This window comes from Equus przewalskii, chromosome 6, assembly GCF_037783145.1.
Source record: "Equus przewalskii isolate Varuska chromosome 6, EquPr2, whole genome shotgun sequence".
Classification (NCBI taxonomy): domain Eukaryota; kingdom Metazoa; phylum Chordata; class Mammalia; order Perissodactyla; family Equidae; genus Equus; species Equus przewalskii.
In genome coordinates, this window is record NC_091836.1 from 71,003,480 (window position 1) to 71,019,073 (window position 15,594).

Consider the following 15,594-nt stretch of genomic DNA (forward strand, 5'->3'; position numbering starts at 1 on the left):
TTGTATTTCTTTGTCTGACTCCACACTAAAGGTCCATGAAGGCAGAATCCTTGTCTGTGTGTCTTCAGCACCTAGGGCAGTACCTGGCACATAGAAGGTCCTCAGGAAATAATTGTGGGCTGAATAAATGAATGATATGAGGAAGCTATGAAGAGATGAATCCTCCTCTGGCTCCCATGCTGGTGGAGACCCAGTGCTTAAGGGACCACAACAGAGGAAGGGTCTGGAGAGACCTTCAGTCATACATGGGACAGCCTCACTCCCCCAGCACCATCCCTGGAGAGCCAAAAGTTGGCGGTATTTACTCCTCAATGTCAGTGATTCCCAGACTTTTTTCAGTTTAACATCTTTTCATTATATATTTAAATTAATAATACTTCCTGTTTTCTAAAAGGGGAAGAATTTTTTTTTTCACTGTAAACTCTTTTGATAGTCCTTTGAAAATTTGAAGTTACCTTTGAGATACTTGGAAAGATCTTAGAGAGTATTATAAAACTAGGGTTGAGAATGTTTCCCTATCTCACTTCTATGTATTCTATTTACTTTGAAGTTTCAGAATTAAGATTTAAGGTCCTTAGGGGCTGGACCCATGGCCTAGTGGCTAAGTTCGGTGCACTCCACTTCAGCACCTGAGGCTCAGTGCCCGGGCTCAGACCTCCACCACTTGTTGGCAGCCATGGTGTGGCAGTGACCCACAAACGGAATAGAGGAAGATTGGCACAGATGTTAGCTCAGGGAAAATCTTCCTCAAGTGAAAAGGAAGATTGGCAACAGGTATTAATTCAGGGCGAATACTCCTCAGCAAAAAAAAAAAAAAAGTTAAAGTCCTTAAATGGAGAGGGTCCTACATGTCTGAGTGGCTATAAACAGCTCGCATTCATCCAGCACTCCCTTTATCGGCATTTTGCAAGCCTATCCCTATATAAACCAGCCTATAAAAATCTATTTAATGCATTAATCATTAAACAAACACTTATGGAGTGCCCAATATGTGGTAAGTTTTGAGGGTACGAGATTGACTGGGACGCAGTCCCTGCCTTCCAGGAATGGGTAGTCTAGGGGAATGAATATTAAACTGAAGAATGGAATATGTGTCAATGACTAACTAGAAAACAGAGTAGAGGTAAAACTGCTAATTCTTCCTGTGAGGGTTGGGAGAAGCTTTACAGATGAGGCACCACTTAAATTAGGTCAATAAGATCTTTCTAGAGACAGAAGGTAGGGAAGGGAAAGAGCCTTCTAAGCCAAGAGAGCAGCAGATCCAGAGACAGAGCGATGAGATAATGGAGTGTTCAGGAAATGTTGAAGTCAGTGGCGCATGAGCATCGAGTGTGGGGAACAGAGCAGCAGGAAGTAAAGGTGTTTGCTGTCAGACAGTAAAGAGCCGTGTAGACCAGACTGAGGTTTGGCTTTTGTCCTGGCTGGGAGCAGCCACCGATGTCCTAAAGTCAGATTAGGCTTTTAAGGTGACCCTGGTGGTGGTATAGCTAGTCTAGAGGATAGATTAGAATAGAGGGAGACTGACTAAGCCTGGTAGTGATTCCTCTAGTCCAGACCAGCAAAGAAGGCCCAGATTAATCTGGGGAGAAGAAAGAAAAGCTGTATTTTAGGATGCGATTCAAAAAGCCTTAAAACAGCTCATAACTTGACCCTTCTAGCATCTGTCCTAATGAAATGACCAACAATATAGAAAAACGTTTTGGAAACAGTGTTCTTTCATCATAGCACTACTTTATAATAACTTAAACTTGGCAATCCAATAAGGGAATACTTAAATAAATTAACCATTCATGTAATGTAACCATAATATATAATATAACCATAGAATGTAATATTATCAAGATAATTGAAAATTACATCAGTGAAAGTTTTTTATGTAAGAAGAAATGCTATGTTATGTCAAAAAAAATACCTAATTGTATGTACCTTAAAATCTCAATTATGCATATTTTCCAGCTTTTCTACAATGAACATGTACTTTTATAATCAGAAAAAAGCATATTGTTTTAAAATAAAACAGGAAATTTGGAGAGATGGTGGTGGGAATCGAGGGCATGGCTGCCTGTGGAGTTCTGGCTGTCACTGGAGATTAGGACTTCAGGAGGCACTGTGAGACCTTGTGTGTATTTAATGACCATTTACTGACCACTTACTGTTGTTACTTGGGGTGAGAAGAATTACGTTCCCTGCCTTAAGTAAGTTATTCCAGTAGAAAGCCCACAAGGGCAAGCAACTAAGTAGTTGCCATGGTGGTCAGTGTTAGAGGGATGCACAAAGCCTTATAAGAACAGGAGGAGGATGAAGCAACCAGCTCACTGTGGGTGTCTGGGAAAACCTAGGATCTATGCTTCAAATCATGAGTAATATTGTTAGCTACAATTTATAAAGTACTGTGTGCCTGGTACCCTATATATATGTTTGTAATCCCTTTGATCACCCTATAAGGAAGATATTATCAACCGACCATTAACTCAACAAATATTATTTGAGCACCTTCCATGTAGTGTGCTGTGTTCTTTTCTAGGCTCGAGGATATAGCACTGAATAACACAGACAAAAATCTCTGCCCTCACAGAGCTTACATTCTTATAGGAATAAAAAGGAAAACTGAGGCTCGGAGAGGTCTTATGGTCACTTGCCTATAGAAACAGACTGAAGCTGGACTTGAACCCATAGTAATCTAAATCCATTCACCTGATGGAAAGAGGGAGCAGGCCCGCTGGAAAGAAGGAATAGCCTGGGCAAGGAAGAGCATGGTGTGTTTGAGAGAATTTGGCATAGTGTGCTGGGGCCAAAGCATCAAGAGACCATGGGGCCAAACTCTGTAGGATCTTGACTGCCATAACAAAGGACTTGACCTTGTCAAGTGGAAGAATTGGTCACGGCTTGGGGATGGTATGATCCAGCTAGTGTCTGCTTATATAACGATGTGGGACAACTTGTGGGGACCCCCATGACTTTTTTTACAAGGGCAGCAATATATTTAAATGTGTTCTTATCCCTCCTGCTTTGCTCTCATACACATTGAAGTCTGGTTGCGTTGATACTTTTTAAGTCTTGCCATGGAATTAGGAAAAACGTCTTTGTTATATAGGTGCCTTTTGCTGGTGTATTCAAGGCATAGTATAGTTTCAGATTAGCAAAGAAATTCCACTGGAAAAGTATCAAGAATCAATGCACTTTTTTTCCTCATATTTTGAGATCAGAGGTAATTTACTTAAAATTCTGGTCTTGGAGTATATCTGTGATTGATCAGCCATTTTCAGTACTATTTTTCCATCTCAAACAGCTATGGCAACGTGCAGAATCTGGGTTTGATGAAATGTTGTAATGCACACGAAATGGAAAATGAATCTTAGGAAAGTGACCCATTTTCTTGCCTTATTTTTGCTTGTGTAACTTGGCGATGTTTTACACTTTGAGACTGTGAGATTTGAAAAACTTACATGGTCTTAGATGATAGTTTTCACTGATCTTGGGACTTGGGGGATGGTTTTAAGACTGTTCACTAGAGAGCCTGAAGATGCCAGCAGGCCTCTCCCTGGTACACGTGACAGGCAGGTCTCTTCAGGAAACAAAGCCACGGGGTCTCTCTCTCCAATCCGTCTGTGGATTGAGACACAGCAAACTCTGAGAGTTTGCTCTAGGATTCCACAGTCTCAAGGGCAGTATGTGAGTCGCTGGTCCTAGTGGACTCCTGCTGTCAGAAATACTAAAACCATCACAGTTAGCGGCTTGTGCAGAAGCACCCAAGTGGATCAGCCCAGTGTCCAGTTAAGTTGGAGCATAATAAATCCAAACTTTGACCGATCTCAGTCATTTCCTTTCCTACAACTTTCTTCTCTTGGCCACTGTTTAACAATGATTCCAGATCAATTCTAGGCGCTGCTCAAGCTCTCATCCAATCCATCTACATAGTTCTTTGCATTTTCACAACATGTCCCTCCATGATGGCCCTCTGGGGCAGTTCTAATTCAGTGATTTCTCCTTCGCCTCTGCTTCCCAAATCATCATGGTTCTGTGCTTATTCATCCCACATTGACTCCCCCATCCTCCTAAGAATGGCAGGATTGTCATTTTGAAGAAATGGAGGCATCAAGAAGTTGAATAACTTACCTATAGATGCATAAGCTGGAGCTGGAACCCAGGCCCTGTACTTCCAGCAGAGTGCTGTGTTCACTGGACCTGATTACCTCTTGAGGATTCCGTTTCTCCAGTTTTCGTTGTGGCTTTATTTTGTTTAGTTTTTTAAAGTAAAACTTCACCTCATTTTGATAGTTTTACAACACTTAAATTTTTTATGTTCAGTACGTTTTTCAAAATCATTTCAATATTTTGATCCCCAGTTTTTGTTATGATCAGCGCACATCTGCTCTTTATCTAACCTTTTTAATTTTGTCCATGACCATCCTACATTGCAGGCTTCTCAACCAGATGAGTTGACCATTGAGGAGCATGAGGTGTTAGAAGTGATTGAAGATGGAGATATGGAAGACTGGGTAAAGGTATATTCCTTTGCTCATATCGCCCCCTCTTGTGACATTTTTAGGAGTTTGTTTTGGTTCTTGTTATGCCCTGTCTAGATTGTGTGTGCAAACCTGTTTTGTCACATGTCTTTTACTCAGGCTCGAAATAAAGTTGGCCAAGTGGGTTACGTGCCAGAAAAGTACCTCCAGTTTCCCACCTCGAACAGTCTGCTGAGCATGCTGCAGTCCTTGGCTGCCTTGGACAGTCGGTCACACACATCCAGCAATTCCACGGAGGCCGAACTCGTTTCAGGCAGCCTCAACGGAGATGCCAGTGGTAAAGACTGAAACAAGGCACTCTTTATTTGATCACAATTGGCCTAGATTGTATTACCCTGGAGTCAGCCTTCAGTAGGTTAAAAGGCACAAGTTTATTCCTATTCTGTAGCATTTTCCTTTGTTTAGTCACATCTGTTTTGTACTGTAGAAGCCTGAAGGTCATCTTCAGTGAGTAATGAAATTACAGCTTTCCTCTTATTCTGTATGATGTTCTTTTAGTTGTCACCTGAGCATAGGGGTGGTTGCAAAAGTACCCTGGCTGTTAATGTTCCTACTGTATTTCTCTCTCTTGCTACCTAGTCTGTTTCGTGAAAGCACTTTATGACTACGAGGGCCAGACAGATGATGAATTATCTTTTCCTGAGGGAGCAATCATCCGAATCTTGAACAAAGAAAACCAGGATGATGATGGCTTCTGGGAAGGGGAGTTCAATGGACTGATTGGAGTGTTCCCATCGGTGCTCGTGGAAGAACTTTCAGCCTCAGAAAATGGTGACACTCCATGGATGAAAGAGATTCAGGTACATGACGGGAGAGAGTCAAATTAAAAGATGTTTAAAGAAAGTGACTCCCAAGGAGTCTGTTGACCCACGCAAAAGTGGGCTGTCGTCTCAGCCTCCCCCTCACACTCCAATCCTCAGTTGCCAGGTTTCTGCAACACTGAATTTGGAAAAGCAGAGACCATCACTCAGGCTCTTGTGTAACGGCCATATTACACCTCAGTTCCCCCACATTCTGTTCTCTGAATTGTTTACCAAAATGCTACAGTGTATGTGACATACGAAAGAATGGTTTGGTGGAGAGAAAGAAAGAAACCGGAGAGGGAGTGTATTGTCTCTGTGGTTAGTTTATGTAGTAAAAATATTGGGTTGTTCTTTCTGTCCCTCACTGTCAGAGCCCCCGTGCCCAGCCCCCGTCCCGTCAGTCCATTTCAGAGAAGTCACAGGCCTGCGAGAGCCCCATGACACGCAGGTGGCCCCAGGCTTAGCTCCTCAGCCGTACTTTCCTTCACAGGAGACTCCTAATTCGGATCTGTCACAGCAGGCCTGGCAGGTCAGGACCATAAGGAATGGGTCTGCCCATCTTGGTTGTGTGGTACTGTGACCACGTAGCGAGTGTGACATTTACAAAACCTAGGGAAATCAGAAACTAAGCCAATGTTTTATCTTCAGAAAAAAATACAACTTGTCCCCTTTTTTTTCCTTCACTGAATTGTCTGATTTGGTATGTTTTCAGTGGAACTCTAGAGAATAGTTTGACTTGATAACTGTTTAAGATAAACTAAAATCAGAGTATAATGCAGAGATCCGTGAGAGGAAGAAGTTAAATGCAGCAGAAAATTGGAGTTTGGGGTGGATATTCTAGGCTCATTTGCTTCTAATGAGGCTGACAAAAAAGTTAATAGTCATAACTTAGCTCCAAAGAAAAGTGATTTGTCAGGAGTCGTCGGAGAAGCCGCCTAGTCTCCTTCCTGAGGCGAGCACTGCCCCCTCTCTCCCCTGCAGATCTCTCCTTCCTCCAAGCCGCCGGGCTCCCTGCCGCCACTGCCGCTGTACGACCAGCCTCCCGGCAGCCCGTACCCCAGCCCAGATAAGAGGAGCTCCCAGTACTTCCCGCGCTCTCCTTCCGCCAACGGTGAGGCTTTCCTGGGCACGGGTCTGAATACATTTTCGTTCAGAAATCCACGTGTTCACCTGAAGGGCAGACAGATCTGCGTGAGCATTTTTATTGCTTGGCTACACAGATAAAATGAGCTTCTTTCATTCCCTCCCTTAGAAAACAGCTTCCATGCTGAATCGCCAGGATTCTCACAGGCACCAAGGCATACTCCGGAGACCTCATATGGCAAACTGCGACCTGTAAGTCTCCTATCTGGCAGGCTTATAGAATGCTTAGTTCTTCCAATCGAAAGTTAGAAATCAGTGTTTCCTGGAGCTGGCCCCATGGCATAGTGGTTGAGTTTGGCACACTCTGCTTCGGCAGCCTGGGTTCACAGGTTCATATCCCGGGCATGGACCTACACCACTCATAGGCCGTGCTGTGGTGGTGACCCACATATAAAGTGGAGGAAGATTGGCACAGATGTTAGCTCAGGGCTAATCTTCCTCAGCAAACAAAAAGAAGAAGAAGAAGAAAGCAATGTTTCCCCTGTGGCCACTGTGTTGTTACTAATTCTACCACATGAGGGTGAGGTGGATTTGGGAAGGTAAAAAGAGCTCTTGAAAAGGACGGCTATAAAAATGAACACGTCTTGGGAGGTCTAGTCTACCACTGGCTCTTTTCTCACTGAGCCATGTGAGATCACAAGATGAGCTATGAACGTGTATTTAAATTATAACAAGCTCTGTGAGCATCAGAGTGGTCTAATTGTGAAACAGAAGCACCGTTTTTTTAAGCAAGCATTTATTGAGAACCTATTTTCCAGGCCTGTATTTGCCTCTTTTGGTGACACAGATGAAATAATAAGATACACTTCATGCCTTTTTGAGGTTTGAGAGCTTCTCTTCTCAAAGAGAATGTACTCTTACAAATAATCACCTCTACCCTCGCCTCACTCGCTTTCTCGCTGTAAAGCAGCTCCTCCAAGGTCATGCCTTTGCATGCTAATCAGTGCATACTTTGCAACTTTATTTTCCTTGACCCCTTATCAGCATTTGATAGGTTCTTCAGACCACCCACTTCCTTTGCCCGCTTCATTCAGCAGATGTGTGTTGAGTGCCTTGTCAAGGACTTGGTTCTTTATCCTAAATGTGATAGGAAGATTGTGAGCACGACAGTGGTATGACCAGTTTTGCATTTTTAAAACACTGCTATGGCAGCCAAGTGGAGAATGAATGGAAGGTGGGGGAATGGACTTGGGGAGCCACTCGGAGGCTGCAGCAGTGGTCCAGACACGGGGACGGGAGCGAGGACTGGAGGGTAAGAGCGGGAGTGGAGAGAAGTGAGCCGATTTGTCCTACCGCCCTTTCTGTTTTGCTTTCTGCTTTTCCGGCCCTTTCTTTCCATTGGCCTTTGCAGGCTTCTCTGCCCCGTCCCTCTCTGCTGCTGCTTCTCTCGGAGCCACCGAACTCACTCTCCCTGTGGAATCTCATCTACTTCCACGGCTTTGAGAACCGTTCATTTACTGGCAGCTCCCAGACATATAACTGCCAGTCTGGTCTCTTCCCTGAGCTCCAGACTTGAGGATGTCTCAGTCTGTGTGTACTAAACCCCCAAAGCTCAGCAGAAACGAGTTAATTATCCTCTCTCCAGACACGCTCCTTCTCCCACATTGCGTCTCGGTGAATGGAGCCCCCTTCCTACCAGTGCTCTGGCATCACTCTTGATACCTCCCTGGCCCTGGTCCCACAAATAGTTGTCACCAAATCCTGCCAGGTTTACCTCGGGGACAGCCATCAGCCTTTCCACTTCTCCACCCCGCCATGCCGGTGCCCTGTGCAGGCTGACATCAGCTCTGTCCAGAGGACTGCAGGAGGCTCCCAAATCGTCTTCTCACCTACACTCTTGCTCGCCTCCGCTCTGTCTCCAAACTGTTACCTGAGTCACCTTTTCACAAATCTGGTGCGCTGTTTAAAATCACCAAAGACTCCTCTTTGCTGACAGAAGAAAGCTCACATTTCTTAACATAGCTTAACGAAGCCCTTCCTGACTTCCCCCCGCCCACCTCTCTAGTCTCATCTCCTGCAACTCTTCTTCCAGGACGTGCTGACAGGCTTTCAGTTCTCCACACGTTGCTCTCTCTTGCTTCCAGCTCCAGGCCTTTGCTTTGGACGAGGCTTTCAGGGCGACAGTGACCCCTGCGGCTTTCAGCCTAGGCAAGAACCCGATTTGTGGGTTTCACATTTCATCCGGAACAGTAACTCCTGCTCAGTGTGGGAAATAGTGAAAATTAGGTTGAAAGCACACGCTGAGAGCATTTCTGAGGCCCCTGGGGAGTCATGTCCTTGGATAAATGACTGGTTGGAGTTTGGATGCTACAGAAACTGACTCAGGAAGCTGACTGACAATCCATGCACTTGTTCCCTGCTCAGGTCCGGGCAGCTCCCCCTCCGCCTACGCAGAACCACCGAAGGCCGGCGGAGAAGATCGAGGATGTGGAAATCACGCTGGTGTGATGGTGGGTTTGCCCGCCCATGACTGCTACAATCAAGGCCAGGCTGGGAGTTTGGCCACTCTTGTTTTTTAGGCACCTTTGCATGATGATGACTCTTGAACAGAGCAAAAACAAGGAGGATTATATGTGACTGGGTGGCCTGGTAGACTCCTCCCACAGTTTGAATATTTTGTGCCTTTTTTTGTTGTCATTTTCTATGTCATCTCTCCTATCATAGCACAAATCCTAGTGGGCCCTAGAAGCAGAGAGGGGACAGCCCTCGTGCCTGACAGTGGCCCGTTTTTATATAAGACTCAAGACCAGGCCTCGTTCACGGCACAGTCACAGAGACACTGATCACGTGCACTCGCACAGTATATTACTGTGGCCACAAGGATGTGGCAAAGATTCTCATCTTTCTTCAAGTGGCTTTTGCTTGTCTGATTGAGCCTAATCAGATGGTGTCGGCTACCTGAGGACGCAGAAGGAGGGACTTCAGGAGAGGCTGGCTCCTCCCCACAGTCAGTCCCCAGACTGAGAAAGTGAAACTTGATTGGAAAAAAGTGGACTGCCCTGAGTTTAGCGCCAATTGCATTAATGCACATCTCTTCCACAACTAACAGGTTTAAAACAATAACAGTGTCCTTTGTATTAATATTTATGCCATTCATTTAGTATTAGTGGAGCTAATATGGAGGGGCTGGCCTAGTAGCCAAATCTTGTCCATCACATAAACTAGTAGAAAGGAGGCTGCAGCTAAAGCAGAATGGAGCTTCCAGGCCTGAAATGAGCCGACTTAATATTCTTTTTGTATTTGGGTATTTTTCATCTTAATTTTTGCAGCATATACTCTTCTGACCAGTATCCTTAGAATCTGAATGTCTAGATAAATTGGGGACACCTACTTGCCTTGTTGAGCTTCTCTACTGGGGAGGCCCTAGCATTATTTTATTCCCTAGCCAGTGCATTGGCCCAGACAGGCAAGTGGTGGCCAGTCCACACCAGTGGCTGCCCACTGCAGGAAATGCAGCTTCCCAGGTCCCACTGACCTGACATTCCCCCGGAAGGAAGAACTTATGGCTCATGGAGGAAACCAGCTTCCTGTGAAAAAGGACTACGGATTGTACATGCTGCACACGTGCAAATTGACAAGAAGACCAGTTCTCTGCATCACAGGGAGAGCCGGAAGGAGCTTTCCCTGCAGGCCAGCAAGCCCACAGGGCAGGTGTCCCAGCGTAGGCCTCTGTCACTTCTCCACCGCCTCTGGGAGAAGGGAGCGCATTACCTAGGGATGAAGGGATGTTTGCCAGTTGTTTAGTTTTTTTAAGAAATCAAATTTTCAGAATTTAATCCAAAAGTTGTATTATGCTTTGCAAACTCCATCCCACCTAAGAATCTTTTAAAACTTGAAATGCTCGCCAAATGTCCCCATGGGATTTTTGACCAAAAGTAAGGTCATAGCTGAAGAAATTTTTAGTTTGTCATTTGATCACTTCAGTGACAGTACCCACTGATGAATCTTCTCCGTGATTTGGGGCTTTTTGTTTTTGTTTTTTGCGTTTCTTAACCTGTTGATCTTTTTGAGGTCTTTTTGTGTTTATCAAACTTATTCTTAAGTTTAATAAAGAAATTAAAAAGGTGGTTTTTTTAAGATTTTAAAGTTTGCCGACGTGTTAAAAATCTTCAAAGCACTTTAAAAATCTTCAAAGTGCTTAAATCAGGCAGTTCTTACCACCCAGTCTTGTATTCTCTCTTTAGCTAGCCAAATTGTCCTTGAATCTGGGTTTTCCACATTCTCAGAGGGTTATTTGAAATCTTTTGTTATATTTTAAAATATTTTCTGGAAGAGCTGCTAATTTTATTTTAAAAAAACAAGTTGTAAAAATATGCCTCCTTTTTAAAAAGAACCCCTCCCTCCAGGACATGAACCCAGCGTCCGAGTGCACAGGGCGGCTCAGAGGGAGCGCCTGGTGCAAACGTGCTTTCTTTACAGTGGCTGTACAAAGTTTGTATTTATTATGTATAAAATGTTGAATAATAAAACAATGGAATTAAGTTTCCTAAGTTTCCTTACAAAAAGATTGGGGTAGACAGACTTTTCTAAATACACAGTACTTCTTATAAAGACACTCCTAGGCCCTCCTTTAAACCACACAACAGATACAGAGAGGGGGAGGTCAATTAATCCATCTGTGGGACAAACAGTCCCTGATGCCACCCACCTGCCAGGGGTAATATCCTGGACGCTAGAGATAGGAATCAATAAGTTGCGGTCTTTGCTGTCAAGGTTCTTTCCCAGTGGGGAGAAAAAGAGGCACACACATGAGGACAGGGAACTCCCATTCTACAGCTGGAGGGGTGAGAGGAGGGTCACTGATGTCCCCTCAAGGATGTAACCAGTGGCTTCCAGGAAGTGGGCATCCTGGGCTCCTCCGCCCCCTCCTAAACCTCTTCCCTGAGGAGGAATGAAGCAAACAAAGGAGATTGTACTGGTCCCAGAGGGGCAGAGACGACTCTCGGTTAAAGGCTGAGTCCCTCTGGCTGCCAGCCAGCCACACCCAGGGCCAAGGCTCAGCCTGTTTGTGGAGGGAGCCCAAGCGCTCCTCTCTCCAGAGCTGGGCACGTGCAGTATGTATTCTTCCAGATGTTTTGTGTGCATAAACCTCATATGTGATTGACTTTGTATGTAAGTGAAATTATATCCTACATTTAGGTTTGCCTCATTCTTTTTAAAGGCTGCATTGTATTCCATTGTTTGGATATATCATAATTTAAACATTCCTAGAGTAATGGATGTTTAGATTGTATCCATCCACTTGCTATTAGAAAGTTGAAATTCGGGGCCAGCCTGGTGGTGCAGTGGTTAAGTTTGCACGTTCTGCTTCAACAGCCTGGGGTCCGCCAGTTCGGATCCCAGGTGCGGACATGGCACCACTTGGCAAGCCATGCTGTGGTAGGCGTCCCACATATAAAGTAGAGGAAGATGGGCACAGATGTTAGCTGTGTCAGGGCCAGTCTTCCTCAACAAAAAGAGGAGGATTGGCAGCAGATATTAACTCAGGGCTAATCTTCCTCAAAAAAAAGAAAAAAATTAATATCTTTGAAATTAATATCTTTGTACATAATTCTTTATAAATTTGTTCCAGTAAAAATACTGGGTAAATTCCTAAATGTGTCATTTGAGAGTCAGAAATGAATGTGTATTTAATTTTGTTAGACTTTGCCATATTGGCATCCAGAATGATTGTATCCATTGACACTCCCACCAACCGCACAGGAGATGACAACGTGGACTTTGGAGTCAGAAGATCCGAGTTCAGTCCTGGCGCCCACTTGACAGCTGTGGGAAGTGAGCTCCAGTGTCCTCACTGGAAACCTGAGAATAATGCTGTGGATCCAAGAAGGACATATAAAGTGTGCAGAACGGGGGGGTCACCACAAACACTCTCCGCCATCTCCTCTCCCCTCTTCAGCGTCCTCCCCTACAGAACTGGGGTCCTTGCTGCTCTTCCAGCTTCGCAGTAACACAGGGTGTCTTGAGGCCCAAGGGAAGGAGCGTGTGTGAAAGTGCTTTACCGTAAGTATGGGAGGCTGTCAGTGCACATTAACTATCATTTCTATCTTCCGCCTTCCCCGCTAATGAAGGCTGCTCACATCTGAGACTGCTCTTGGCCTCGGAGGCTTAGTCTCTGACCAGGGGACAGAGTTAAGCTAATTGCCCCGCCCCAGTGTCATGGCTAAATTTTGGCCTCCTTCGTCACAGGAACCAACTGTAATGAAATCAAGGCAGGTTCACAGCACGCCAGCTGATCCCTGTCCTCTGGGACCCACCGCCCCAGCCCACACCCACCAGCCAGACGAGACGCGAGTGGGAGGAGGTCACCTGGCCTTAGCCCTGCCACCACTTGATGCAACCTTTCCCCCAGGCTGCCGCATGCCCAGTTTTAAAAGGAACAGAATGAGATGGTTTCAAAGAGCTTATCCACGCTTATGTTCTAGATAAGTGCAGTTTCTAGATGCAGACAGAGAACATCACACGAAAAGGACATGATATTTGAGAACAGACTTACTAACACACAGACTTCTCGGGATGGCCAGAAATTGAAAGTGCAAGCTGCTGGACTCTCCCCTGAGACAGAGCAAACCCTCCACGAGGCTGTGATCACATCCCGGGCTGCACTACCCACTCGCTGCCCCAGGAGCCGGGCCGCGGCTTTTGGTTGTGGGGCCAATTACTGCCTAACCTTCTCTGAGTGGCCTCATGACAAAATCTGGCTGCTCTGAATCTTTGCATTTATTTTCTTCATTAGGAAGCTGTTTTTCATGACAAAAATACAACCAAGTTACAGAAATTTTAGTTTAGAAGGGGGAGAACTGTAATTTGCCCCAAAATCCTACTTGTAACTTGACACAACCAGTGTAGGTTTCCTCCTAGACTCCCCGTCTTTGCTGTTACTGCTTGATCCGCCAAGCGCCCTGCGAACTCCAAAGAGCGTCTTGTTCCTGGACCACTTCCCCCTGGTTCCACTGGCCAAGAAAACAAATGTAGTACTTCTGCCGGGTCTGTTCTTGAGAGCTCTGGTCTGGGAATATTTTCCTGAAATGTTACCCTGAAACAACAGAAATGAACCCACAAGTGGGTTCACACCCCTTCCACACTGTGTGCTGAACACCCAAGTGTCCTCGTCACCCACTTGCTCCTATGAGGGGCAGGGGAAGAGTCTGGTTAAAAGTCCTATATTCAAGTCCCTGGGCCACCTCAATTAGCTGTGACCCTAGGCTTGTCCCTTCACTTTTCTGGGCCTTGGTTTCCTCATCTGTAAAGTGGGAATGAGAAAACAATACAAACTTCCTAAGATCCACGAGGATCAAATAAGATAATGTACAGAGAAGCTGAAAATACTTTTGACCAGTGGATGTGCATCCAGAGAGAAGACAGCCTGACCCCAGACGTGGTATGTCTGAACCTCACAGACAGATCCACACCCGGTGCCGCCAGGATTCCTCCAGCGAACATCTGAAGGGCCAGGACCACCTCTATTCAACCACCCTTTGTCCAGTCAGCAAACTTACTGCTCCAGGCACTGGAGACACAAGTGACTCAGATGCCCTCCCTGTCACTGAGGGGCTCACATCTGGTGGAGGGGACTGGGAACAGCAGCCTCGGGCCAAGGTGTGTCTCCCAGAACAGGGAGATGACCAAGGGGCAGCAGGAGCCCAGAACAAGGGCTTCTGTCGTTTCTCCCTCTCCGGTCTGAGGCTCACCAGGCCTGAGACTGGGCAGGGCGGGCAGAGGAGGCCGTACTCAACCTGCAGAACAGCCCGGGGAAGAGCTGTCACCCATGGTGAGGCCCAGAAGCGGGGCAGGAAGAGCCTCACAGATGGGGAAACTCCTTCCCCTGGAAGACACTGTGATCTGCCCAAGGTCTCTCAGCAAGACGACTGGGGGCAGAACCTAGAACTGGGCTTCCAGAAGACCAAGCCAGCCCCACTCCCCACTCAGCAGAACCTGAGTCCGGTTTTTAGAAAAGAGAGAATCAGGCCTGGGTTCTTATCCCTGCTCTGCTGTGTGACCCTGCACAAGGCCTGGCCCCTCTCTGGGCTTCACTCTGGGTGCACAGCAAGGATGAAGGCCATTCCAGCTTTGACGTTAGGGCACCAAACTGAGGCAGGCAGCCCCTGAGCACTGAAAACCTGAGCACTGAGTACTGAGTACTGAAAACCTGGAGAGAACTAAAAGCCTAGGGTCCTATCCTATCCCGGCCCCTCTGCTGCAGGGGACCACAGACCAGAGCTGCAGCCTTCCCAGTGGCCACCCCTCCGAGCCCTTCCCTGCTGGGCCTCTGCCAGCCCGTCTGCCTCCGTGTGGGCCTTCCTCACCCCTGCAAGGCCTTGACCCGTCTCTGGCCTTCCACACTTGCTCCTCCAGGAAGCATTCCTCCAAGCAAGTTGAAGTGCGCGTGTGCGTGTGCTCCCAGAGGTAAGGCAGCTGCACCCGAGGTTGTGCTGTCAGATTTGCCCCATTAAGAGGGGAAGGCTGAGGGGAGGAGAGGGGCCGCTGTTCCAGGAGTCAAGTCAAACCATTTCCCGAGCACCTCATGTGTTCTCTAAGCAGTCCTCACTGCAGTCCTCTGAGGTCCTTGCCCCGAATGGTGTAGCTGGTAAGAACCTCCCAGGATTCAAGTCCACCTCACTCCTGTGGCCCGCATATCCCCACTTCAAAGGACATCAACCTTCCAGGCTCAGGCCTCGGAGCCCAGGGCGCAGGTGGAAGGAGAGGCAGCAGGGAGGGATTTCGGTTAGAGTCAGCCACCCAGCAGCAGAGGCAGGGGGCACAGCACTGCGGCACGGGGGGCATGCCCTGCAGCTCTGCCTAAATGGGAGCCCAGATTCCCTGACATTTTGTAAAAATATATATATATAAAATACAGTCATAATCCAGCTGTGTGATCTCACATCACAACCTCTCTGAACCTCAATCTTCTCATCTGTGAGATACCTACATCACGAGGTGGTTGGGAGGAACAAAGATACTGCATGAAAAGCACCGAGCACAGGGCCTCACACACTGCACTCAGCAGTGGTGGCTCCCGGAAGCACTGGTATTTCCAGCCATGAATCCCAAGAGTGGAGAGAATGGCCTCAGCAGACAACTAGGCAGCTGGTGACTCCTGGTGGCCACTGGGAGCCAGGACC

The 15,594-nt window shown here is 46.6% G+C and overlaps 1 protein-coding gene across 9 annotated transcripts in view; it reads left to right on the plus strand.

Moving 5' to 3' along the window:
• FCHSD2 (FCH and double SH3 domains 2) overlaps positions 1 to 10,953 on the plus strand; it is a 276,748-nt gene extending 265,795 nt beyond the window's left edge. For all 9 annotated transcript variants that reach the window (XM_070625887.1, XM_070625891.1, XM_070625883.1 and 6 more), the window contains 6 exons: positions 4,422 to 4,505; positions 4,626 to 4,803; positions 5,106 to 5,326; positions 6,311 to 6,440; positions 6,582 to 6,664; positions 8,837 to 10,953. In XM_070625887.1, coding sequence (XP_070481988.1) covers positions 4,422 to 4,505; positions 4,626 to 4,803; positions 5,106 to 5,326; positions 6,311 to 6,440; positions 6,582 to 6,664; positions 8,837 to 8,920 — 780 coding nt within the window. In that variant the 3' untranslated portion in view covers positions 8,921 to 10,953. The remainder of the gene's footprint in view (positions 1 to 4,421; positions 4,506 to 4,625; positions 4,804 to 5,105; positions 5,327 to 6,310; positions 6,441 to 6,581; positions 6,665 to 8,836) is intronic.
• The last annotated feature ends 4,641 nt before the right edge of the window (positions 10,954 to 15,594 follow it).